The 26,156-nt window shown below is 50.4% G+C and overlaps 2 protein-coding genes and 1 pseudogene across 2 annotated transcripts; 2 read left to right on the top strand and 1 right to left on the bottom strand.

Moving 5' to 3' along the window:
• Positions 1–8,363: 8,363 nt before the first annotated feature.
• Positions 8,364–9,440, bottom strand: LOC123450210 (annotated as a pseudogene).
• A 2,546-nt stretch (positions 9,441–11,986) lies between these two features.
• On the top strand, positions 11,987–16,222 carry LOC123447550 (protein NRT1/ PTR FAMILY 8.3-like). Its single transcript, XM_045124157.1, has 5 exons — positions 11,987–12,415; positions 13,399–13,504; positions 13,594–13,811; positions 14,167–14,723; positions 15,139–16,222. Exons 1-5 carry the CDS (start codon positions 12,362–12,364, stop codon positions 15,959–15,961), a joined length of 1,758 nt encoding a protein of 585 aa, XP_044980092.1. The 5' UTR covers positions 11,987–12,361; the 3' UTR covers positions 15,962–16,222.
• Positions 16,223–17,280: 1,058 nt separating this feature from the next.
• On the top strand, positions 17,281–19,784 carry LOC123447551 (probable protein kinase At2g41970). The gene is made up of 4 exons (XM_045124158.1): positions 17,281–17,742; positions 18,166–18,947; positions 19,049–19,135; positions 19,223–19,784. The coding sequence occupies exons 1-4, from the start codon at positions 17,658–17,660 to the stop codon at positions 19,340–19,342; spliced, it is 1,074 nt and encodes a 357-aa protein (XP_044980093.1). The 5' UTR covers positions 17,281–17,657; the 3' UTR covers positions 19,343–19,784.
• The last annotated feature ends 6,372 nt before the right edge of the window (positions 19,785–26,156 follow it).

Here is a 26,156-nt window from a genome sequence, read left to right as displayed (position 1 = left end):
CGGGGATCGTCCTGTCGATCTATTCGGAGTTGTTCGGAGGCCCCACAGCACCGAAGGCAGCTCGGTGACCCATGCGCCGGCGGCATGTCCAACTTCCCACAGGAGTCGAGGCTTCAACCCTTGAAGAATGAGTCCATTCGCCCGCTCCGCTTGTCCATTTGTTTGGGAGTGCGCAACGAATGCAAAATCCACTCGGATACCTTGGCCTGCGCAAAAACCTTTGAACTCGTCCGAGTCAAAGTTTGTTCCATTGTCGGTGATTATGTTGTGTGGAACCCCGTATCTGGCGATGATGTCTTCGATAAATTTGATGGTCGTAAGGGCGTCAAGCTTCTTGATTGGCTTGGCTTCAATCCACTTGGTAAACTTGTCGACTGCTACCAGCAGATGGGTGAATCCTCCTTGGCCTGTTCTGAATGGTCCAACTGTATCTAATCCCCACATGGCGAATGGCCAAGAAAGGGGAATTGTCTTCAGCGCGGACGTTGGCTTGTGGGAGTTGTTTGAATAGAACCGACAACCTTCACAATGGTCGACTATATCTTTTGCCATTTCATTCGCGTGCAACCAGAAGAAACCAGCTCTGAATGCTTTGGCGACGATTTCCCTTGAGGAGGCATGATGGCCGCAGGTTCCCGAGTGAATTTCTTCCAAAATTAACCGACCCTCCTCAGGAGAGATACACCGCTGAAGGACGCCTGAAACACTTTCTCTGTATAACTGGTTATCAACGACGGTGAAGGACTTTGACCTGCGAACGATTTGCCTAGCTTGGACCTCGTCTTCCGGTAACTCTTGCCTCAGGATGTACGCAATGAATGGCACAATCCATTCGGGAATGATAGCTAGAATCTCCATGACTAGGTCAACCACAGCGGGAACCTCGACTTCAGTCTGATCTGTTGAGCTCTTCGGTTGCACAGGTTCCTCTGTAAAAGAATATACTTTTACCGAGGGGAGGTGTAGGTGCTCGAGGCAGACATCACTCGGGACAGGTCTCCGTGTGGATCCAAGTTTTGCCAATTCATATGTTGCTTGGTTTTTCAGTCGGGGAACATGGTGAAGTTCCAGACCTTCGAACTTCTTTTCGAGCTTTCTTACTGCGTTGCAGTATGCAGTCATGGTGGGGTTCCTTACATCCCACTCCTTCATTACTTGATTAACCACTAGATCTGAGTCACCATAGACCATCAGGCGACGGACGCAGAGTGTGATGGCCATGCGCAACCCATAAAGGAGAGCTTCGTACTCTGCTTCGTTGTTGGAAGAATCAAAATGGATCTGCAACACATACTTGAGTTTATCACCTTTCGGGGATATGAGCACTACGCCGGCGCCGGAGCCATTCAACATCTTGGACCCATCGAAGAACATGGTCCAATGAGCCGAGTAGATGTGAGTCGGTTGCTGTTGTTCTACCCATTCTGCTATGAAGTCAGCAAGAGCTTGAGACTTTATAGCTTTCTTGGCTTCGAACTTGATGTCGCAGTATAGCATCTCCATTGCCCACTTTGCCACTCGGCCTGATGCGTCCCGATTGTGGAGAATTTCCGACAGCGGAGCATTGGATATGACAGATACCGAGTGGTCTTGGAAATAACGAGCCACCTTCTTTCCAGTCATGTAGATCCCATAAATAAGCTTCTGACAATGGGAATACCTCCGCTTGGAAGGAGTCAGGACTTCGGAAACATAATATACTGGCCACTGAACCTTGTACGCTTTGCCTTCTTCTTCGCGTTCGACTGTCAAAAAGGTGTTGATGACTTGATTTGTAGCCGCGATGTACGGAAGAAGGGGTTCTTTACTGAGCGGGGCAATAAGAACCGGCTGGGTGGAAAGCAGGGCTTTGAGGTCGTCGAATGCGGTTTGGGCTTCGTCTGTCCACTCGAAGGTATCCGACTTCTTCATGAGTCGGTACAGAGGTAACGCCTTCTCGCCGAGTCGAGCGATAAACCTGCTCAAAGCTGCTAGGCAACCTGTGAGATTTTGTACATGTACTCTTACCGGCCGCTCCATTCGAACAATGGTCCCGATCTTTTCGGGGTTGACATCGATCCCTCGTTCGGAAACGAAGAAACCGAGTAACTTCCCGCTGGGAACGCCGAATGAACACTTGGCTGGGTTGAGCTTGATATCGTACCTACGTAGGTTGGCGAATGTTTCTGCCAAGTCAGTCAGCAGGTCGGAACCTTTGCGTGACTTGACTACGATATCGTCCATATATGCCTCCACATTTCGACCAATCTGGTCTAGGAGGCATTTTTGGATCATTCGCATAGAAGTTGCTCCTGCATTTTTCAAACCGAATGACATAGTGATGTAACAGAAGCACCCGAATGGCATGATGAAAGATGTTTTTAATTCATCTGGACCATACAGACGGATCTGATGATAGCCCGAATAGGCATCAAGGAAGGATAAGCACTCGCAACCCGCAGTCGAATCAACGATTTGATCAATGCGGGGGAGCGGGAAGTGGTCTTTCGGACAGACCTTATTAAGGTGCTTGAAATCGATGCACATACGGAGAGACTTGTCCTTCTTGGGCACCATGACAACATTAGCGAGCCACTCGGAGTGGTGTACCTTGCGAATGAAGTTGGCTGCGAGAAGTTTAGCTACCTCCTCTCCGATTGCTTTTCTCTTGTGCGCGGCGGACCGACACAGGCGTTCTCGGACGGGCCGAGCGGCAGGATCCACATGCAGTCGGCGCTCAGCCAACTCCCTGGGTACACCTGGCATGTCAGCAGGCTTCCATGCAAAAATGTCCGAGTTCTCACGGAGGAATTGGACGAGCTCGGCTTCCTATTTTGGATCAAGGGTGGTGGAGATGTTTGTTGGGGCGGCGGTGGCATCTGTCGGGTGGATGCTTACTTTCTTCGTGTCTCCCGCCGACTGGAATGCGGACTCGGAAGCTGGCTTCTTTGAACGCATCAGTTCGGCGGGGTCGGCAATCTTCTTGTACTCATCCAACTCGAGTACAGCCATCTGATGGTCTGCAATTCTCGACCCCTGCTGCAGACACTCCTCGGCCCGCTGCCGATTGCCTGTGACAGTAATCATGCCTTTGGGACCAGGCATCTTCAGCTTCAAATATACGTAACATGGACGGGCCATGAAACGTACGTATGCCGGACGGCCCAGAATGGCATGGTATGCACTCTGGAAATCTACCACCTCGAATGTTAACTTCTCTTTGCGGAAGTTCTTGTCAGAGCCGAAAACGACATCCTACGCAATGTGGCCAAGTGATTTGGCCTTTCTTCCTGGGACGACTCCATGGAATTGCATATTGCTCTCGCTAAGTCTGGACATCCGAATGCCCATTCCCTTGAGAGTATCGGCGTACATGATATTCAAGCCGCTGCCACCGTCCATGAGGACTTTGCGCAGCCTAACTCCTTCCACCACCGGATCGACGACCAGAGCTTGCCTCCCTGGGGTGGGTACGTGTGTTGGGTGGTCTGACTGATCAAAAGTGATTGCAGTCTGTGACCACTTGAGGAACGTGGGAGTGGATGGGGTTGCCATGTTTACCTCCCTGTTGACCAACTTTAGTCGACTTTTGCTTTCTACATCAGCAAAAATCATTAACGTTGCATGGACTTGAGGGAACGGATCCCCCTTGTCCTCATCATCTTGCTCGGTGTCTTTCTCACTCGGCTGTCCTTCACCGAATCCTTGGATCAGGAGGCGACACTGCCGAATGGTATGTTTCGGCAATATGACATTGCCTTCTTCATCCGTCTTCATGTGGATTGGACACGGTTGATCTAGGATGGAATTTCCTGACTGTTTCTTCTTGGGGGTGTATTGTGGTTTCCCCTTGCCTTTGGACTTAGTGTTTGTAACGACTGCCGCCTCTGCTTGCGGAGTGGATTGGGCTTTCTGTTTCTGCTTCCGACTGCTGCTCCCATCTCCGTCGGCGACTGACTTATGCTTGCCGCTACGTATGCGGTCCTCCTCTTCGCCATTCGCATAGCGCGCGGCTATCTCCATCATCTTGCTCATGGAGATGTCGCATGTCCGACCAAACTTCAGGTATAGATCTCTGTACCGAACGCATGCCTTGAAGGCGTAGACTGCTTGGTGTTCTGTAACATTCTCCACCGTGTGGTAGAGGGTTGTCCAGCGCTGGATGAAATCGCGCAAGGGCTTGTTTTGCTTCTGGACACAGTGCTGAAGCTCTGTGAGACCAGCAGGGCGTTTGCACGTACCCTCGAAGGTCCTGATGAGGACTCGGGACAGATCTGCCCAACTGTAAATGCTTGATGGAGCTAACTGGTTTAGCCAAGCTCGAGCCGAACCGTCGAGCATCAGTGGGAGATGTTTCATGGCGACATGGTCATCTCCGCCATCGATCTGGACCGCCACTCTGTAGTCGTCTAACCAAGTTTCTGGTTTGGACTCTCCTGTGAATTTGCTGATTCCCGTCGCCAATCGGAAGTTGGGAGGGATGTCAGCTGAGCGAATGGCCTGACTGAAACACTCGGGACCAGAAACAACGGTCCTAATTCCACTTGGATGATCTCTATCGTGACCATCACGGTGGGCTCGGCTTCTATCAACCTTCTTCTGAGTGATATACCCTCTTGCATCAGGCCTTTGATCATGCGTGTCACCGCCCGAACGATGATCATCGTAATGCCGGGGTCCGTAAGGCCCACTCCGCGGAGGAGTACGCGAACGGCGACGATCTTTGGGATGAGACCGAATGGAAAGCGGATTCCGACTCTGGTCCCTGGAACGCTCGTTCCAGAGGCTGCCCCCTCTGTGACGCTGGTGAGAGCCGGGACTGAAAACCGACCGATGTGTGTTCGCTTGAATGGAACTGTTGTGGATCTTGTTGTGCTACTCGGAGACCGCCGAGTTTTGCTACTGCGCCATATGTAACAAGGCACGGATCTGCTCGATTCCTCTACCAGCCTCCGAATCAGTCGGCTGGAGAGAATCAGCGATCATGGTGGCTGCAGCCAAGTTGAGGATGGGTGTGCGGAACACCTCGATGTTGCTCTGGCGAGCACGTCGACTGGAAGAACGAGGGTGCTGACGACGAGCGCCAGATGATTCTCCGGTCTCACGCTTGTTCCGACCAGTCCCGGAGGGACTTTCATGGGAATCGGCCATGAATACTTCGGCTGCAGGCCCGTGACCCTGATACTCGGAAGGTAGTTCAGTCGGAACTGACTCCAAGCACTGGGATGACTGCGGGACCACAACCGATTCGAGCACCGCCACTTGAGAGGACATGTTTTGTCGCGCTAGGGCGTGTCGCACCCAACGCTGGAGCCGCGAACGATCGGATCGCTCGTTGCGGCGCGTGACGGGGGCGAAGATCGACACCGAGGTCGATGGCTGGAGAAGAAGAACGCCGCAGGAACTGGCACGGAAGTGCGTAGCCCCGCGACTCGGAAGCGTCTCGATGTCGAGGGGCGCATCCTGAAGCCATGCTAAATCATCGGCGATGAAGGAGAGTGCACCGAAGAGGATCTCATGACCCATGCACAGATCTCCGCCGGATGACATGACGAAAAGATGAAATCGCAAACTCGCCGGAAGTCGCTCAGACGCCTGCCCCACGGTGGGCGCCAACTGTCGTGGGTATAAGTCTGACAGTAGAAGTACGGGGTAAGAAAGTATATGGGCAAAGCCTTAGCTACGGCGAGGATGTATGAGTTCAGGCCCCTCTACGGTGGAGGTAAAAGCCCTACGTCTCAGTGCTCTTGGGAGCTTTGTGTCGAGTGTATTAAGGGATTACAACAAGTGCCAACCCCTGTACCAGTGGTGAAGGGCGGCTTATATAGAGTGCGCTGCCCTTCATAATGGTCCGGTGGATAGGGGTGGAGTAGTGGCGAGTAAATGCTAGCATTACTGGTAACATAAGTCTTAAATGCTAGTTATGGTGTATGAAAACGTATGACCGTTGCCCTCCTGGGAGGTTACGATGTACAGAGTGGATTCCAGTCGGCACGTTATATATGCTCCGAGTGGACCGTCGCCGACTGGATGATGGGGGCGTCCTTAGTTCAGTCGGAACTGTCTAAGGGCCTTGTCCCCTATGAAGGGTAGACCTTGGGTAGGACCTATAGGGCATAGCTATGACCCTACCCTGGGACTATAACCCCATCAGCTGCCTCGGAGGCGGCTAAGGAGGGTGTCTGGATGAAGCAGTTCATGACGGATCTTGGAGTGGTGCCAAGCGCACTGAATCCAATAACCTTGTTCTGTGATAACACGGGTGCCATTGCCTTAGCAAAGGAACCACGGTTTCATAAGAAGACCAGACACATCAAACGACGCTTCAACCTCATTCGCGACTATGTCGAAGGGGAGGACGTAAATATATGCAAAGTGTGCATGGATCTGAATGTAGCAGACCCGCTGACTAAACCTCTTCCACGTGCAAAGCATGATCAACACCAGAACTGTATGGGTGTTAGATTTATTACAATGTAATTCGCATGGTGATGTGAGGGCTGCATTATTGACTCTAGTGCAAGTGGGAGACTGTTGGAATTATGCCCTAGAGGCAATGATAAATAAGTTATTATTATAATTCATGTGTCAAGATAATCGTTTATTATCCATGCTATAATTGTATTGAATGAAGACATAGATACATGTGTGGATACATAGACAAAACACTTTCCTAGCAAGCCTCTAGTTGGCTAGCCAGTTGATCAAGGATAGTCAGGGTCTTCTGACTATGTACAAGGTGTTGTTGCTTGATAACTGGATCACATCATTGGGAGAATCATGAGATGGACTAGGCCCAAACTAATAGACGTAGCATGTTGATCGTGTCATTTTGTTGCTACCGTTTTCTGCGTGTCAAGTATTTATTCCTATGACCATGAGATCATATAACTCACTGACACCGGAGGAATACTTTGTGTTTATCAAACGTCACAACGTAACTGGGTGGCTATAAAGATGCTCTACGGGTATCTCCGAAGGTGTTCGTTGAGTTAGTATGGATCAAGACTGGAATTTGTCACTCCGTGTGACGGAGAGGTATCTCGGGGCCCACTCGGTAATACAACATCACACACAAGCCTTGCAAGCAATGTGACTTAGTGTAAGTTGCGGGATCTTGTATTACGGAACGAGAAAAGAGACTTGCCGGTAAACGAGATTGAAATAGGTATGCGGATACTGACGATGGAATCTCGGGCAAGTAACATACCGAAGGACAAAGGGAATGACATACGGGATTATATGAATCCTTGGCACTGAGGTTCAAACGATAAGATCTTCGTAGAATATGTAGGATCCAATATGGGCATCCAGGTCCCGCTATTGGATATTGACCGAGGAGTCCCTCGGGTCATGTCTACATAGTTCTCGAACCCGCAGGGTCTGCACACTTAAGGTTCGACGTTGTTTTATGCGTATTTGAGTTATATGGTTGGTTACCGAATCTTGTTCGGAGTCCCGGATGAGATCACGGACGCCACGAGGGTTTCCAGAATGGTCCGGAGAGGAAGATTGATATATAGGATGACCTCATTTGATTGCCGGAAGGTTTTCGGAATTACCGGTAATGTACCAGGAATGACGAATGGGTTCCGGGTGTTCACCGGGGGGGCAGCCCAACCCGGGGAAGCCCATAGGCCTTAGGGGTGCCGCACCAGCCCTTAGTGGGCTGGTGGGCAAGCCCAGAGAGGCCCCTGCGCAGGGAGATAGAAAATCAAAGGAGAAAAAAAGGGGAAGTGGGAAGGAAGGGAAGGCCTCCACCTTCCAATCCTAGTCCAACTAGGATTGGAGGAGGACTCCTCCTCCCCCCCCATCGGCCGAACCCCTTGGGGCTCCTTGAGCCCCAAGGCAAGGCCCCTCCCCTCCCCCTATATATACGAAGGTTTTAGGGCTGATTTGAGACAACTTTTCCACGGCAGCCCGACCACATACCTCCACGGTTTTTCCTCTAGATCGCGTTTCTGCGGAGCTCGGGCGGAGCCATGCTGAGATTAGATCACCACCAACCTCCGGAGCGCCTCATGCTGACGGAGAACTCATCTACCTCTCCATCTCTCTTGCTGGATCAAGAAGGTCGAGATCATCATCGAGCTGTACATCTGCTGAACGGGGAGGTGCCGTCCGTTCGGCACTAGATCGGAGCAGATCGTGGGACGGATCGCGGGACGGTTCGCGGGGCGGATCGAGGGACGTGAGGACGTTCCACTACATCAACCGTGTTTATTAACGCTTCTGCTGTGCGATCTACAAGGGTACGTAGATCTGAAATCCCCCTCGTAGATGAACATCACCATGATAGGTTTTCGTGCGCGTAGGAAATTTTTTGTTTCCCATGCGACGTTCCCCAACAGTCCCAACGCTCGAGTGGCTCGACCAGGCTGGGCTTAAGGCCGGCCAGGATGAGGCCGTTTTCCCCGCTTCGCCTGGCCATTTGACCACGGGTGGGCCACGGAAGCGAGGTCCAGCCGGACTCCGTGTTCGCTGGAGTAGTGAGCGAGCGCACACTTGGTGAAATTGGTGCCGTTGTCGGTGATGATGTTGTTGGGGAGGCCGTAGCGGACAGCGATGTCCTTGATGAAAATGATGGCCGTCGAGCTTCTTGATCGGCCGAGCCTCGATCCACTTCGTGAACTTGTCGACCGCCACCAACAAATGTGTGAAGCCTCCCCGGGCGGTCTTGAATGGGCCTACCATGTCCAGGCCCCACACGGCAAATGGCCATGTGAGGGGGATTGTTTGCAGGGTCGTAGTCGGCTGGTGGCTACGCGCCTTGAAGCGATGGCAGCCATTGCACTTGTCGACCAAATCCTTGGCATCCTTCAGCGCAGTCGGCCAGTAGAACCCGTGGCAGAATGCCTTGGCCACCAGGGATAGTGAAGCAGCGTGGTGGCCGCACTCGCCCTGGTGGATGTCCCGAAGGATCTCGCAGCCTTTATCTGGTTCGACGCAGCGCTGGAAGACTCTAGACACGCTGCACTTGACGAGGTCATTGTTGATGATGGTGTAGGCGGCAGAATGCCTTGGATCTCACGGGCCTCGACCTCGTCAGCACGCAGGGTGCCGCTTTCAAGGTACTCGAGGAACTGTTGCCCCCAAGATGAGGCCGTGACCACGGCAAGCACGGTTGCCGTGGCGTTTGCTTGGGCGGGGACGACAGGTGGATGGCCGGCTACCGTAGCCCCCGGGTCGAGTGGGAGGGACCCCGAGGGAAGGTCGGCAACCCCCGAGCCAGCTGGAATGGGCCACTGGTCTGTTGGGGCAGACGACGGTCCGTCTGGCGCGGGCAGCTGGCCGAATGGATCTTCTGGTTGCGGGCCGGCTGGGGTCCCAGCCGGCAGGGCATCGGCTGCCCCCGAGTCGGTGTCGGCAGTCCCCTGGACTGGCGGCGCAGCCCCTAGGTCTGCTGGCACAGCCCCCGAGTCTGCTGGCACAAAGATGGACTCGGACTCCGGAGAAGGCATGATGGAGGGCTTGCGTAGGTGCTCCACGGACACGTCGGCTGGGATGGCTGCCTGGTGGAGCCGATCTTTGCCAGCGTGTTGGCAACCTCATTGTCGGCTCGCAAGATGTGATGGAACTCACAACCTTCGAAGCCGCCAGTCAGCTGCTGGACCAAGAAACAGTAGCTGGCCATGTTTGGGTCCCTCGCGTCCCATTCGCGAGTGACTTGTTGCACCACCAAGTCGGAGTCGCCGAAGCATAGTATGTGTCGGACGCCGATCTTCTTGGCCAGCCGAATGCCGTGGGTGAGCGCATCATACCCCGCCACATTGTTGGACGCGGCAAAGTATATCTACAGGATGTACTGTAGCCGGTCTCCCTTGGGGGAGGAGAGAACGATGCCGGTCCCGAGGTCGATGCGCATCTTCAAGCCTCGAAGTTCATGCGCCAATGAGTGGAGTATGGGGGTGGTGGTAGGTACTCCTTCTCCGCCCAATCGACGAGGAAATCCCACAAGGCTTGTGACTTGAGGGCAGTGCGGGACTCGTACCTGATGTCGTGGTCGGCCATCAGGAGGGCCCACTTGGCGATGTGGCCAACCGCGTCCCAGTTGCCCATGATCTCCCCGAGGGGTGCGGTGTTCACCACCGCGACCTGGTGCTCTTGGAAGTAGGACTTGAGCTTTCGAGCCGCCAGGAACACGCCATAACACATCTTCTCGTAGTGGGGGTAGTTCTGCTTTGACGCAGACAACACCTCGCTCAGGTAGTAGACCGGCCGCTGGACCGGTTGGGCTCGGCCTGGCTCGGAGCGCTCGACGGCCATGACGATGCTGACGTCGCGGCTTGTCGCCGCGATGTAGAGCAGCATCGGCTCTCTCTCTGCTGGTGCAGCCAGCACTGGCACCGTGCTTAGCGTGCGTTTGAGGCCGGCTAGGGCCTCGTCGGCCTCGTCGCCCCAGACGAAGTCGTCTGCCTTCTTGAGCAGGCGGTAGAGCGAAGCGAGGCAGCCGGTGACCTTCTGGACGCCTGCCAGGTCAGTCGGCCGGGCCATTCGCTCGATTACCCGGATCTTCTCCACGTTGACCTCGATCCCTCGTTCGGAAACGAGGAAGACGAGGAGCTGTCCGGCTGGCACGCCGAACACGCACGGATTCTCAAAGTGACCATTGTGGCCCCTCTCCTCACTACCTCCGTCCATCCAATCTCCTCCACTCTGTGCGACAATGTTGCCGCACAAGAACACAACCTATTGACTAAACTTGGCAGCGGAGCCGAACCTCCCGTCGTAGACATCATGCAACCGCATGAAGAACTCTCCTTATGATAGCCGACGCATCCTCCTCCCATGGTGGCATGCGCGAGGGAGATGGAGGCTCTCATGGCGACACGGGGGGCATGCACGGTGGACCTGGCGCCTATGGCGCCATCATGCCCATAAACGAGATCATCCACATCGACAACGCCACACTTAGTGTCAAGGAGTCTGAGGGCCCAATTGTGGTTCTTATGCGTCTCTCTAAGCTTGAAGCGGATGCGGGCTGGCTCGAGGAGGAGCGCATCCTGGAGCACTTCGGCCCTACTCGGACTTACAAGGAGGAGGCAACGCAATTGGTGGTTGTCACTTGTCGTTCCGACTCTATGGCTACCTCGAAGACCTTAATTCAAACGTGTAGGAGGAAGAGGAGGAGGAGGAGGCGGCCTCGAGAGACTAGTTTAGGTAGTAGTACCAATGTCGCTTAACAATAATGTATATCACGCAAACGATATGTAATGCGACACATTTTGATCACTAAATATATGTAACGATAAGTACCGCGACATATTTTGATCACTAAATATATGTAACGATAAGTACCGCCACGCATTTTGATCACTAAATATATGTAACCTAGCTCCCAACCAATATACTCCCTCTGTTTCTAAATATATATACATTTAATTTTTTTACTATGAACTACATACTGATGTATATAGTAATGCATTAAAATGTAAATTCATTCTTTTACTCGTCGTGGGTACTACCTCCGTCACAGTTTAGAAGACGTGCATGGAAATTCTCTAGAACTTAGGGAATTATTCATTGATTGTAAAATGAGTTAAAAAATAGCATTCACACTACGCATGCATATAAAAATAGAACAACGGAGTAGTAATTAGAAGTAGGAGTAAATGCAATACGGCTTAAACCTTATTTATTATGGAAATGCACGTAAATTTAATTGTGTCTTTTAAACCGTGACGGAGGTATAATGAAATTTCTAAAAAATATTTAAAAACAGAGGAAGCAGTTGATGACCATCATTGCTGTTGTGTTCACATAGAGTAAAGTGGAATAATGGCAAGAGCGTTGACACTGCCATTCCAACCGACGGGGTAGTTCGAAGTGCCCAAGGTGGGACTCACACACACACGCAACCACTTCGGCTGGCATTATCAAGAAAAATCCGAATGAAACAAGCCGATCATCACCAGAACTTACATTACAATAATAATCCTAGTCAAACAAACGCTTCCAATCCTAAAAAATAACAATATACGTATATCCAAACTAATCCTCAAACGCAGCAGACTCACGCAAGAGCAGAGCCCGACTCGCACGGCTCCACGATTCCTTCCTCCCCTCATCTTCTCCAGGACCTCCTCCAAGCTCCAACCACCACTCCGGCTCCGGATTCCTTCCTTCTCCAGACCCAACCCAACTCAACTCCCTCCCCGAAGACCAGCCGGTGCCGGTGCCGGTGCCGTGCCCTTCACTGCTTCCGCTTGGACTTTGGACTTTGGACCCTACACACATCTAGATCTACAAGTTTTCCCTCCTATACTGCCAGGAGCGCTCCGCCAATCCCAGCTCCCACATACTCAGCTTCCGGCCAGAGTTTCCCAGCCCCAACCTGCCCTCCTCGCGCGCGCCGGTCGGACCGGAGACACGCCGTTCCACCATGGCAGAGGCCGGCGAGGCCACCCTGGAGCAGGGGCTCCTCGCTAACCCGGAGGTGAGTTCGCCTGTTCCGCCGCCCCGTCCGTTGAGATGGATCCGGGTGCCGCGCGATCGGAGGTCGACTGCTTTCGCGGGATCCCTAGAAAAGATCGTGCCTTTCCGCCTTTGGAGCTGATTTTATTTATTTACATGGTTTGTAAGTAGTTTAGTAAAGGATCAAAGGGTAGCCAGCCAGGGGCAGCTCCATCCACAGACCACCGGCTGCGCTGAATTTGGATTGAGATATTTCCCTTTCATTTACTAGTAGTATATCTATTACGTAGTATCCGTGACTTGGTATCTCGGTTATGGAGTTATGGTGTACCATACGACCACCCGTTTTAATGTCTCGAGATTCCGGTCGTCAGTTGAACTGGTTAGATCCGCATTGTTCCAGTTTAATTTCAGTAGACGGGATTTGTGGGTGTTAAGCTGGACAGTATCGGATTTCTTGGCCAGGATTTCTGGCGGTGATCAGTATGTATGTGCCTATAATAAATTTCGTAAGCTGGTGGACATATCAGCCTATGATACCACCACCATAGTGAAACATTTGCTTCATTTTGCATATACGAAGTTATCAACCATGATGGATGTCGAGGCCGAATATATATATACTCTGGATTTTGTTTTGCTTGGTCTCCCTTAAGCGTTATTACTCCTACATTGAAAGACAAAAAAAAAGGGCAGCCCAGTGCATGTAGCTCCCCCTTGCGCAGGGTCCGGGGAAGGTCCGACCACTTTGGGTCTATTGTGCGCAGCCTTTCCCTACATTGAAAGACAACAATTCTTTTTTTTTCCAAATTCAAGGACATCGATGTGTATTTTGTTTTTTTGCTGAAGCAAGACAGCAATGCTTTACTGTCATAAAATGAAGTGACACAAGTATATCTATCAATGTACATTTGACACCTACTTAGATTTAAATCACTCTTCGGTCCTGACAAATTGACCGTGAATTATGTGATAACACAGCACACTAAATACTCCCGATTTCAGGAATCGAACCAACTTACATACACTGGAGATGGCTCTGTCGACTTTTCTGGGAACCCTGTCGTGAAGGAGAAAACTGGTAGATGGAAGGCATGCCCATTCATCTTAGGTAATTTTTCACAGCAGTCTCCAAGTACATTCTTTTGTTTACAACTAGCTGTATGTATGCGGAAAATAACTATTGTAACCAACCTGTAGGTAATGAATGCTGCGAGCGGTTGGCCTATTATGGCATCTCAACAAACCTTGTTACTTACTTGACGAAAAAACTACATGATGGAAACTCCTCTGCTGCTAGAAATGTGACTACATGGCAGGGAACTTGCTATTTGACTCCCCTTATTGGAGCTATCCTGGCTGATGCATACTGGGGGAGGTATTGGACGATCGCAACGTTCTCCACAATATACTTCATTGTAAGTCATCTTTACTGATTTTTTCCCCTAAATCATGTGTAAGTGCTTATAGATTCCTCAAATTGAAAGGACGTTCACTGTATGAGCTATGAGAATATAAATTCTCACCCTCCCCAGCAGGGTTAGAACAATAGCATACTACTTGATATGGTGTATGCACTATGAAATTAGTTATGCTTGTGATGCTTCGTTTTCACAATAGATGTCTTGATACTCTCTTAACTCCTATATGCATTACTGTGAAAGGTGCATGTCAGTAGTATTCCTTTAGTTCTTGGTTCATATCTGACTGCTAAACTCAATTCTGACCTGACCTGGTTGGTATCTTGTCTTGACACTCATGTTGTAATTGTAGGGGATGTCAGTACTGACTCTTTCAGCATCAGTTCCCATGCTCATGCCTCCATCTTGTGAAGGAGCCATTTGCCCAGAAGCCAGTCCTTTGCAGTATACCGTATTTTTTCTTGGCCTTTACCTGATTGCGCTCGGTACTGGTGGAATCAAGCCATGTGTCTCATCTTTTGGAGCGGATCAATTTGATGACACAGATCCAGCTGAGCGAATCCAGAAGGGGTCTTTCTTCAATTGGTTCTATTTCTCAATAAACATTGGTGCTCTTATATCAAGCAGTTTTCTGGTTTGGGTGCAAGACAATTTAGGATGGGGATTAGGCTTTGGCATTCCGACAGTATTCATGGGGCTTGCCATCATAAGCTTCTTCGCTGGCACTTCGCTTTATAGATTCCAAAAGCCAGGTGGCAGTCCTATCACACGAGTATGTCAGGTAGTTGCTGCCACTTTGCGCAAGTGGAATGCACATGTTCCAGAGGACAGCGCTCTCTTGTATGAGCTACCAGATGGGGTTTCAGCAATTGAAGGGAGTCGGCAATTAGAGCACACAGACGAACTCAGGTGCGTTTTTTCCGAGCTAAGGTTTCATAGAAGAGCATAGCAACACGCTGCACAACCCAAAGAAGTTCATTACATGTAAAGATCTAAGCAAATACATGTTCTGTGTTTGTTAGTTGCAGATTCTTTTATGTTCTCAACATTCGTACTGTTGATTAATTCCAACCTAAAAACTAGACATACTAAGGGCTCGTTCGGAAACACTCCGGCTCCCAACTCCGTGATGGAGCGGAGCGGAGTGCAGTTCATTTCTACGGAGCTGACATTCTGTCGCTCCTCATTTCCAGCTCCGAGGGAACGGAGTGGCCGGAGCGGGCCGTTTCCGAACAGGCCCTAAGCCTTCTTTCCTCTGTGAATCTGTTCACTTTCTTTTTCCATATTTGTGTGAGTGTAATAACCTGACTGGCATTTGTTTCAGATGTCTGGACAAGGCGGCTACAATTACTGATCTTGATGTGAAAGAAGATAGCTTCAACAACCCATGGAGGGTATGCACCGTCACGCAGGTGGAAGAACTGAAGATATTGGTAAGGATGTTCCCTGTCTGGGCAACGACGATTGTGTTTTCGGCAGTCTACGCTCAGATGTCCACCATGTTTGTGGAACAAGGGATGGTGCTTGATCCAACAATCGGCTCATTCAAGATCCCTCCAGCATCGCTATCCACCTTTGACGTGGTTAGTGTCATTATATGGGTTCCTATCTACGACAGCATCCTGGTCCCAATAGCCAGGAGGTTCACCGGCAAGGAGAGGGGCTTTTCAGAGCTGCAGCGGATGGGCATCGGCCTGATAATCTCCATCCTAGCAATGTCAGCAGCCGCGGTCCTCGAGATAAAGAGGCTGGCCATCGCCAGGGAGGCGCACCTGGTGGACCAGAACGTCCCGGTTCCACTGAGCATCCTGTGGCAAATCCCTCAGTACTTCCTGGTCGGCGCCTCGGAGGTGTTCACCTTCATCGGGGCGCTCGAGTTCTTCTACGACCAGTCGCCGGACGCCATGAGGAGCCTGTGCAGCGCGCTGCAGCTCATCACCACGGCGCTCGGGAACTACCTCAGCGCGTTCATCCTGACGATGGTCGCCTACTTCACGACGAGGGGAGGGAGACCCGGGTGGATCCCCGACAACCTGAACGAGGGGCGCCTCGATAACTTCTTCTGGCTGCTTGCAGGGCTCAGCTTTCTGAACTTTTTGGTGTACGTGGTGTGCGCCAACAGATTCAAGAGCAAGAAAGCGGCTTGATCTTTGATGGTCAGAGAAGTTCGACGGCGTCAAGGCAGCTTGCTTGAAGGTCTAAAAAGACCTTTGGGATGGCGTCATCGTGTACATGTACACTTTGAAATCTGTATATATTTTTCTCAGTACATGATCCCTCTGCCTAAGCACGTGTATACTTTTTTAACAAGCTGTAATTCTCTCTGTATTAGAATCCAGTGTGGGTCATGGATCGCGTTTCATGTACATATGTTTTATTCACTTGAAGTTGGCAAATTCAGCCTATCACAGAGCTGCAGTCTCCTGTTTAGCGTTCAGTTTTTATGGGATAACTAATTTAGAAACCCCAATAAATTTAGGAAGCGGCTTATGGAAAAAGCTGGGAAGTCTTAAGCCGTCAAAAGAACTGGCCATAAGATGCGTGTTGGTATGTTAAACCTTTCAACTCATCCATAACGTTGGATCAGCAATGCATGTTGGAGCAGTGATTTTGAACGTGCTGAATGCTTTAGAAGAAGAGGATCTCCTCCCCTTTGTCTGGGGAGTACTACTTCTTTTCTTTGCTGGTCATATATGTTGTTTGTGCCTTTTGAGTTAGTTCAGTTCATGTAATTTGTTTTCTACTCTCTCTGTCCCATAATATAAGAGGTTCTTTTGACACTCATGTGGGTCTTTTGTTGGTCAACACACATAATTGCATGTCAAAATTTCAACTTGTTGAACTTATTTGGGTACCGGGAGCTAGCTTCCAGACTCCAGAGCCCGCACGACCCGGCAACGCTTCTCAACATGACCTGCAAACCAAGCCTAAGGATCTCCATGAAAATACAATTTGTTGCGTTCCGCATCCACATCCACTCCTGCATGACCGACCATCTGAAACCAGCCCTGCGTTCCCTTTCCAGGAGCCTCCCATGAACTGGAGGACATGCATGGAGCATTGGAGTCTCACCTCCCATGAACATGCGTGCATGCATGGGCACTTTCTTGCAGGCCTGTCCTGCGGTTGCTCAGGTCAGCAACTAACTTGGGATAGATGTACTTAAAAAAAACTTGGGATAGATAAAAAAATGCAAAGGTCAAGGGCGGGTGAGACGTGGAGGGTTGCACGGGAGCACGTCGGGAGTGAGCAGCGGCACAGACGTGGGCGATCGATCGGTTTGTTTGACCACAGTTTTCTTCTGAGCTCTGGATGACCTTCTTGATGCATGCATCGTCTTAACCGATGTGGCAGCCCCAAGCTCTGTCCAGGATAAACTCATTTTATCCCTCAGATAAGCTAAACAATCTCATGGAGACCAGACCATTGTGTTCGCCTGTCAGGTTGTACCGACGGCGCGCTCTTCCGTTGCCGTGCATGGCATGAAAAAGGGGCGACAGTGGCATGCTCATCCGTTGGTTGGCTCGACACATCTACAGAGACAAGACGAACGTGTGCAACATCAACTGCGCAGGCCGCACGTAGCCGGGCGAATGATTTGCAACCGGCAGCCGGGGATCGCGTCCGCCGATCCACCGCGCATGCATTGTCAACTGGTCTCCCCCTAACCACCACCACCACCACCACCCCGGCCCCTGCCCTGCCCTGCCATATAGGACGGACCGGCTCAATCTTGTCTACAGTTGACACAGCTAGATCAACATCCAGAGAGGCCGGCCGGCAGCTAGCCTGGGAGGTGTTTTTTGCTTGAGTTCGCCGCCGTGTGTGTTTCTTGGATCGAGGATGTGGTGCTGCGCCGGCGAGAAGGAGGAGTACCACGGCGGCCCGCCGGCCGGCAACCTTGCCACGCCGCCCCCGCGAGCACCAGGTTCTTATATAATACTCCCTCCATACCATAACATATTTGTTGTTGAAGAGAACGAAGTTCTCCCCAACAAATATTTAGGAACAGAGCAAGTACCATATATCCGTTACGTTCCACGAGCATTTGCGCTTCATTGTCCTAAAACGCAATCGTTTAGGGCTCCTTTGATTCAAAGGTTTTTCATAGGAATTTTGAAGGATTAAATCCTATAGATTTTTTTTTCCTAGGGATTTCTCTATATTACTTCCACATGATTTCTAGCGTCCACTCAAATCTCTGTGAAAGAATCTTTTGTTTTCCCTGTGGTGCAATCAAACAATCTAAAATCTCACATGATTTAGATGGCCATGGCATTCCAGTCATATGTTTTTTCTATTCTCATGCGTTTAGAATCATGTGAATCAAAGAGACCCTTAATTGTTGCAGCGCAAGCGAGAGGGCCAAACGCGCCGAGGAACGGCGTGGGGCCGGCGAAGGTGCTGCCGATCGATGTCCCGTCGGTCACGTTGGCAGAGCTCAACCGCCTCACGAGCAACTTCGGCGCCCGATCGCTAGTCGGAGAGGGCTCATACGGCCGTGTGTATCGCGCCAAGCTGACCACGGGGGAGACCGTGGCCGTCAAGATGTTCGACAACAGCGGCTCCGGGCAGTCGGAGGCCGAGTTCTGCGCGCAATTGTCGGTGGTATCAAGGCTCAAGAGCGACCACTTCACGCAGCTGTTGGGCTACTGCCTGGAGCTCAACAACCGCATCGTGCTCTACGAGTTCGCCACCAACGGCTCCCTCTACGACATCCTGCATGGCAAGAAGGGCGTGCAGGGCGCCGAACCCGGGCCGGCGCTCACGTGGAGCCAGCGCGCCCGGGTGGCCCTCGGCGCCGCCAGAGGGCTCGAGTACCTCCACGAGAAGGTGCAGCCGTCCGTGATCCACCGCGACGTCCGTTCCAGCAACGTGCTCGTCTTCGACGGCCACGACGGCAAGATCGCCGACTTTAACCTCACCAACCAGTCCGCAGACACCGCCGCGCGCCTCCACTCCACCAAGGTGCTCGGCACCTTCGGGTACCATGCGCCCGAGTACGCCATGACCGGCCAGCTCACGCACAAGAGCGACGTCTACAGCTTCGGGGTCGTCCTCCTCGAGCTCCTCACCGGCAGGAAGCCCGTCGACCACACCATGCCCAAGGGCCAGCAGAGCCTCGTCACCTGGGTATGTATATATTCCATCCGATAATTCCGGTTGAGGAGTGTGCGGCATTTCTTGTCGCTTGGTCATCCAAGGATGCATGTGTGACGACGTAGACCATGCAGGCCACGCCGAGGCTGAGCGAGGACAAGGTGAAGCAATGCATCGACCCCAAGTTGAACAACGACTACCCACCAAAAGCAGTGGCCAAGGTGTGTAATCCAGCTAAAGAAACCGATCGATCATTCGATTCCTCATTGATATGTAAATTTGAACTAAATCTATTCCCTTGTGTTCAGCTCGCGGCGGTGGCGGCCTTGTGCGTGCAGTACGAAGCCGACTTCAGGCCCAACATGACCATTGTCGTCAAGGCTCTTCAGCCCCTTGTCGGTGCCCGTCCGGGAGGAGGAGATCACTAGCTTAGAGAGAAACATGTCACGTTAGTGCTTTTGTTGCGAAGTGCTTTTGTTTGTTGTCATGTGGCTTCACATCCTTTCTAGCTGCTTCATGCATTGTTGCGAAGTGCTTTTGTTTGTTGCCATGTGGTTCGGATATGGTCTTTACAAATGCAGCCCACTGAGGATATCAGCAAGATAGGATCCCATATTGTAGTCTCGGTCGTTGATAGTGTAGTTGCACGGAGGTGATTCCCCGTTGCAAAACCTCTTGAACACCAGGGATCGTTGAAGCACGTTGAAGTCGTTGTGAGAACCCGGCATTCCAAAGAAAGCATGCCAAATTCATAAGTCATGTGATGCCACTGCTTCTAGTATGATGGTGGCCTCTCTGGTGTGACCTTGATACATTCCTCATAAATCTTTTGGGCAGTTCTTCCACTGTTAATGCATGCAATCAATTCATCCAAGCATTCCTGGAAACCCACTCCGTCCAGAACGTGCAAAAACAATGGTTTTCACATGTGAAAACGGTGACGAAAACATGGATCATCCGGAAAAATTGGGTTTGGAGCAAAGTAATCATTTTGGAGTAGCTTTGCTTCGGATACCCTATCCCGATTGATCACTCTTATCCCTTTGATTGAGTCCTTGAAATTGAGAATATGCTTCACTTGCCGGTCCATTTCCTCTTGCATGGTCATAGCATGATCATGTCCACTTCGTCCTTACCCGATGAATCGAAGAACTCATCTTGAATCATTTCATCAAGCTTCGTCGGTCCATAGTACTCCTTGTCGGACGAAGTATTGGAATCCATCGTTCCCTCTAAAAAAATGACAAAAAAGTCTGGTCATACATTGTGTCGAATACATCTGGTGCAAGGCGGGGCGAGAGAGTTGCCGGACATACCGCGGTATTTTCCAGGCTGGCGATGGCGTCCTTAGCGGCGAGGACGGGACAGATGATTCCTTTGATGGAGCTGGCGGGGCAAAGGTTTGGGACAGCGACGGAGCGCGTGTGGCGGTGGAGCTATGAGATGGACGATGCGGAGGAGGAAGAAGAGAGGAAAGAGCAAATGGACCTGGTAGTTCTGCTAGGTGGATTTTGTGCAATTTCCGACAGGATCAGGATGTTGGGTTCAATGTGGCGGGCGTGCTAGGACACACGTGAGCCTCCTCATATCCACATTATATTTGAGCTGAATATGAAGGTGCCGGTTAGCCCGGGCGTTTAAGACCCGTTTGAGACGACCGATTGAATTGAATTTTTATATGCGGTTATAAATACTCTAAGCAAGCTGAAGAGAGGAGACTAAAACACGAACGTTTTAGTCAGTTTTCATCTATCAGGAGCTTGATTAAACACCAAAGGAAGATATGGTAGTAGGAACAGACTTGAGCCCGAGATGCGATCTTTGTGCTACGGTAGGAGGAGCGGGCAGTGCATAATGGGGCTCGCCACCTATACGAACCAATGGTCCTCTTATCTGCTTCCTCCGTATGAAATTATTTATCGTAAAAATGAATGGAAATAAATGTATATAAAATTAAAATATATTTAAATACATTAAATTTTTAAATAAGTATTTTCGAACGGAGGGAGGAACAAACGAGGTCGGCCGACGAACGGGGAGAGCATGTAGGCCTGCTCAACGCATACAAGCCGCGGCCTCCAACCATTTCCATTTCTTTACACCCCTTTTAGTTTTAGCCCAGTGCAGGTCGTCGTGATGGAGGCCACGATTCCAGCCCATGTTCAGATGCCGGGCGTCGATCGATCGGGACATTTCTACCATCGGAAACCTGCTATGCTAACCCCTCAAAAAAAAAAAGAAAAGGAAACCTGCTATGCTAATGCTACTACACGATTGTGGCCTCGGTTGAATGAGTGTACAGAAAACAGTGGCACTTGTTACATAATCCATCATGACTGGATCCATGCATGGCAGCGCCCTCCCAGGCCCAGCATGGATGCATGGGAACAGTATTGGTGGCATAGATTAGATAGGCCAATGGAATGGAATGTCTTCTCCCATGCATCACCTGCTCAGCCCCATGCCTGATAAAGCGAGTTTACAGAGGTGGCCGGCGGCATCAATCGTCGAGCAGGAAATTCACCTGAAATGTCAGTGGCGACGATCATATATTACTACTACTCATAGCGGCCTCTGGAAGCCATCCCAATAAACAACGCGCGCAAGTTGGCCGTGGAGATTGCAATAGCATAGTCGTCGTACCGTACAGGGACAGGAGTCATGGACTGACAACGGGCTCCACGCACAGGGCAGCCCCACCGGTCGGTGAGGCACGAGCCCTGGTGCCGACATGGTCCCCCAATCCCGCCGGTTGGCCGGCAGGCAGCAGCCATGCAGCTACGGTGGATAAAGCATGGAAGGCCCCAGCCCCATATGGCCCATATGGGAAGGCCCTCGCGGCCACGTGCCGGTCACGTGACCGTGTCCGCAAGTGGCAAGTCTGACGACCCCCGAGGGGAGACGCCACGCGACTCGGCCTCACCCAGAAAAGAAAGAAACAAGGACAGATCCCGAAAGAAAATGGAAATCGTTAGGGATGTGTTTTTTTTTTTTTTTTTTTTGCGGAATAGGGATGTAGTTTGTTGCTCGTATGGATTTTGCATTCATTGTATCTGTGTCTCGGTTAAACCTACCTAATTGAAGAAAAAAAAACCACAAATGCACATCTACCTTTTGTTTCAAGTTAAAATTTTAAAATTTTGATTGACTTTATAGGAAAAGGTAGCAGCATATATATATGACACTGAATTAGTACCACTAGATTCGTTTTGAAATGTAGTTCCATAATGTACCAATTTGATTTCATATATACTACTGTACCACTCTTTTCTATGAAATGGGTTAAAATTTGAAAAACTCTAACTTTCAACAAAAGCTAGATGTACACTCATTCACGGACGAAAGGAGTATGCATGTTACTTGGTTGTCTGCATCTAGACTTATTGCATCAGGAAAACAATTTTATCATAATGTTTGGTACCTTGTATTGACTGGGCTGATGCATGCTAAAACAGCTACAAATAATGTATGGTTAAGACTTATATTTGTTTTTAAGACCGTTGTGTTGTTACTAGTTTACTTGTTAGTAGTTCATGTATGTCTTTAGTAACCTCATCAGATCGAAGAGGAGGTTACCACGGTACTGTCCTGGATGTAACCAAATAACATACACTTGTGTGAGCACATACAATGCGAGCAATCAAACGCGATGCGTAAAGGCGTCGCTATGATGCAGAGAGGACATGCAGTCAACCAATTAATATGTAGATGTTAATTTTTTGTCAGTATATGCTCCAGGACCAGCTGAAACAAATATGCAAATGAACAAAAAACGATGCACGCAATCAAACATGCCGCAAGACGCCGGAAGTGAAGTGATGGACAATCCAAGTGAAGTGACGGAAGAGGTGCGAGTACGTAGGCATGCTCAACGCATACAACAGGCCGTGACCTCTTCCTTTTTCTTTAGAAAAGGAGGATGACCCCCGGCCTCTGCATCTGGGAGATGCATGCGGCCATTTTATTGATTATTCTCGAGGACCTTACAAAGCAGTACAACAATATGCCTGAATCCATCATCTTGGCAACATCTGCCGCTACTCCTATCCATATGATGAAGGGGTGCAAGCTGGACCAAATACCCAGACCTCTCACCTAAGCCTAACATCTAAAGCCGGAGACCCTGACCGAGCCACATACCGGGTCCGGGGTAAAACCGGTCCGACGCACTCACATGTGTCGTCGCCGCCATCTTCCATTGGTCCATCTTCAAATCAGATTGAGGTACCAGCCTTGGCAGGTGCCTCCGCCATCGACGTCATCATGACGCCAAACGACGACCTCCACCTACGCGAGTCCATCTCCAAGCAGGGACGGGGATCCATGCTAGGATAGGGTCGCACCACCGCCGCCGCCCACCACCCACAAGCACCACCGAGCCCCAAGGTTCCAAAGCAGCGCCTTCAAGAAGGGAACGGCGCCGTGAGCGCCGACGCCGCCCAACAAAGTTAAGGCTTTCGCCCGAAAGACCTAGGGGAAGGGGAAGTGAGGGGATGAGTCCATACCGACGCCTCCAAGGAGGGGAACGGCGCCCTCAGGCGTCGCCGTCGACGCGGCCGACCAGGGATTTCGCCCGAACTAGATCCCCACCACTAGCAGCACCTCATGTACAAAACCGGCAATCCAAGGAAGCGCGGCCCGACCAGGCTGACCCGCACGCCGAACAGGGAAGGAGGGGAGGCGCTACATCGCGCGCACCGGCCACTGCAAAAGCCGTCGCCGGACGCCAGCGACCATCGGATCCCGCCGCCCGCGCGGCCGAGACGCCGGATCCACCTCCCACACGGCTGCTAACCTGCCGTGCCTCGCCAATGGAGCCCCCGCTTCAGATCCGGGACTCCGCATGCAGAGGCAGGGCAGCCTAGGCCCCGCCGCCACCATCCTTGGCGCCCCGGGCTTGCCCGACGGCTGCCTCGGGCGGCGGCGAGGAAGGGAGGGGGAGGGGGAGGCGGCTAGGGTTGGGAGGGAGGGAGGGAGGGAGACGTGCGTCTCGGCCTCTTCCTGTCCGCCATTTTTTTTTCTTTTCATCCCTTTTAGCCCTAGCACGGCATGTCTTGTTGGATGCCATGGTTCTAGGCCATGATTGGATGCCGGGCGTAGATTTGGGGATATGTTTCTACGATTCCAGACAACTATTTGCTTCGTTTTTAAGTATAAGTCTTTTGATATTTTATTAAAAAACTACAATACATACGAATTTATATAGACATACATTAAAGTGTAGATTCATTTATTTCGTTACGTATGTAGTTTCGTAATGTAATCTTTAAAAAAACTTATATTTAGAAACGGAGGGAGTATAAGTAGTATTATTACGTACTGTCAAGATAATAATACTCGCGATAAAAAAAAGATAATAATACTAGTACTATTCGTTGTTGTCTTGGTTGAATAAAATAGTGGCACTAGCTCCTGCATCATCCATCATGACTGGACCTATGGCATCGTCCTCACTCAGAGTTTCAGTGCTGTCGATGCATGGAAACAGTAGATTGGATAGGCCAATGGAATGTCTTCTCCCATGCATCGCCTGCTCGATCCACGAGCAGGAAACTCACATGAATTATAAAAATGCACGCGCGTAGCGGCCTCTGGAAGCCAAATAAATAAACAAGGCACGCAATACCGTTGATCACGAAACAGTGCAGTCGTAGCAACAGCAGTACTGTAGTGGCGTGCTACTACGTGCACAGGAGTCGCTGACAGCCGGATCCAAAGCCCCGGACGGGCCCACAGGTCAGCGAGGCGGGGGCATGAGTGCCGACGTGGTCCCCCGTCCCTCCCCCTCCCGTTGGGCGGGCAGGCAGCAGCCATGCATGCATGCATGCATGCATGCAGCTCCATTGCGTGGATGCTCCCCCCAGCTCCGTACGGGGAGGCCCAGGCGGCCACGTGCCGTTCACGTGCCCGTGTCCGCAAGTGGCAAGCCCGATGGGCGACGGCCCAAGGCTCTGCCGTCCCCGAGAGACGCCGCACCCGGAAAAAGAAAGAACGGAAAGGCCACGCTGCCCGTGGCCGCGCGTGGGACGGCACGGCGTTGCCGGGCCGCTGCCACCGCGTGGCGTGACATCAAATGCCCCTCCATTGTCCAGTCTCATTCCTTTGGCACGAGTATCTATATGAATACCGCTAATTTTATTTGAATGTTGAATATTTTTTATCCTTTTTGAAAAATATTGTACAGATTAAAAAAAATCATTTCGAAGATTTTATTTTGTTTGGACTCCGTTTTAAAATCAGATCTGAAAAGAACCAAAATCAGATCTAATACCGCTAATTTTTTGCATGAGCTTGTGGGCTCCCTGGAGCCCACCTTACTTGGCCCAGAGGCCCCTTGATCTTCTTCCGTCCGAAAAAAAATCATTTCAATGATTTTATTCCGTTTGGACTCTGTTCCAAAATCAGATCTGAAAAGAGCCAAAAAACACAGAAAAAACAAGAACTGACACTTGACACTGAATTAATAAGTTAGTCCCAAAAAAGATATAAAAAATACATAAAATATCTAAAGATGACAAGATAACAACGTGAAACCATCAAAAATTATAAATACGTTTGAGACATATCAGATACTGCCCTTACTTGGACAAGCATCCTACTTATGATTAACCCCTCTCGCAACCATCCGCAACTACGAAAAAAAAATTAAGACAATGTCTAACCATAGCATTAAACTAGTGGATCAAATCATACCCTTACGAAGCAACGCATAAACTAGGATTTAAGATTCTGTCACTCTAGCAACCCATCATCTACTTACTAGTTCCCAATGCCTTCCTCTAGACTCAAATAATGATGAAGTGTTATGTAGTCGACGTTCACATAACACCACTAGAGGAAAAACAACATACAACACATTAAAATATCAAACGAATACCAAATTCACATGACTACTGAAAAGACCTCGATGACGCCTATAAGGGGGGATGAATAGGCTATTTAAAAACTTCTTCAGATTTGGCTTGAACCTGATGCGGAAATAAACTAAGAGGGTACTTGTCAAGCACAAATCCTAAATGCACTAGGCACTGCAACGTGTATCAACAACACGATCTACTAGATGGACACAATGCAGTTACTAACAAGCACAAGTAAGTTACACAAACTTACTTGAGCTATATCACACGACAAATAGGTGAACAACACAAGATACTAGATCACACTATATCACACGATATATCAAGGACTGCAAGTATGTACGTGTGAATATAGAGGGTATGCTTGAATGATTAATCTTGTACA

Source organism: Hordeum vulgare, chromosome 4H, assembly GCF_904849725.1.
Source record: "Hordeum vulgare subsp. vulgare chromosome 4H, MorexV3_pseudomolecules_assembly, whole genome shotgun sequence".
Taxonomy (NCBI): domain Eukaryota; kingdom Viridiplantae; phylum Streptophyta; class Magnoliopsida; order Poales; family Poaceae; genus Hordeum; species Hordeum vulgare.
This window is presented reverse-complemented; position numbering and strand designations above follow the sequence as displayed.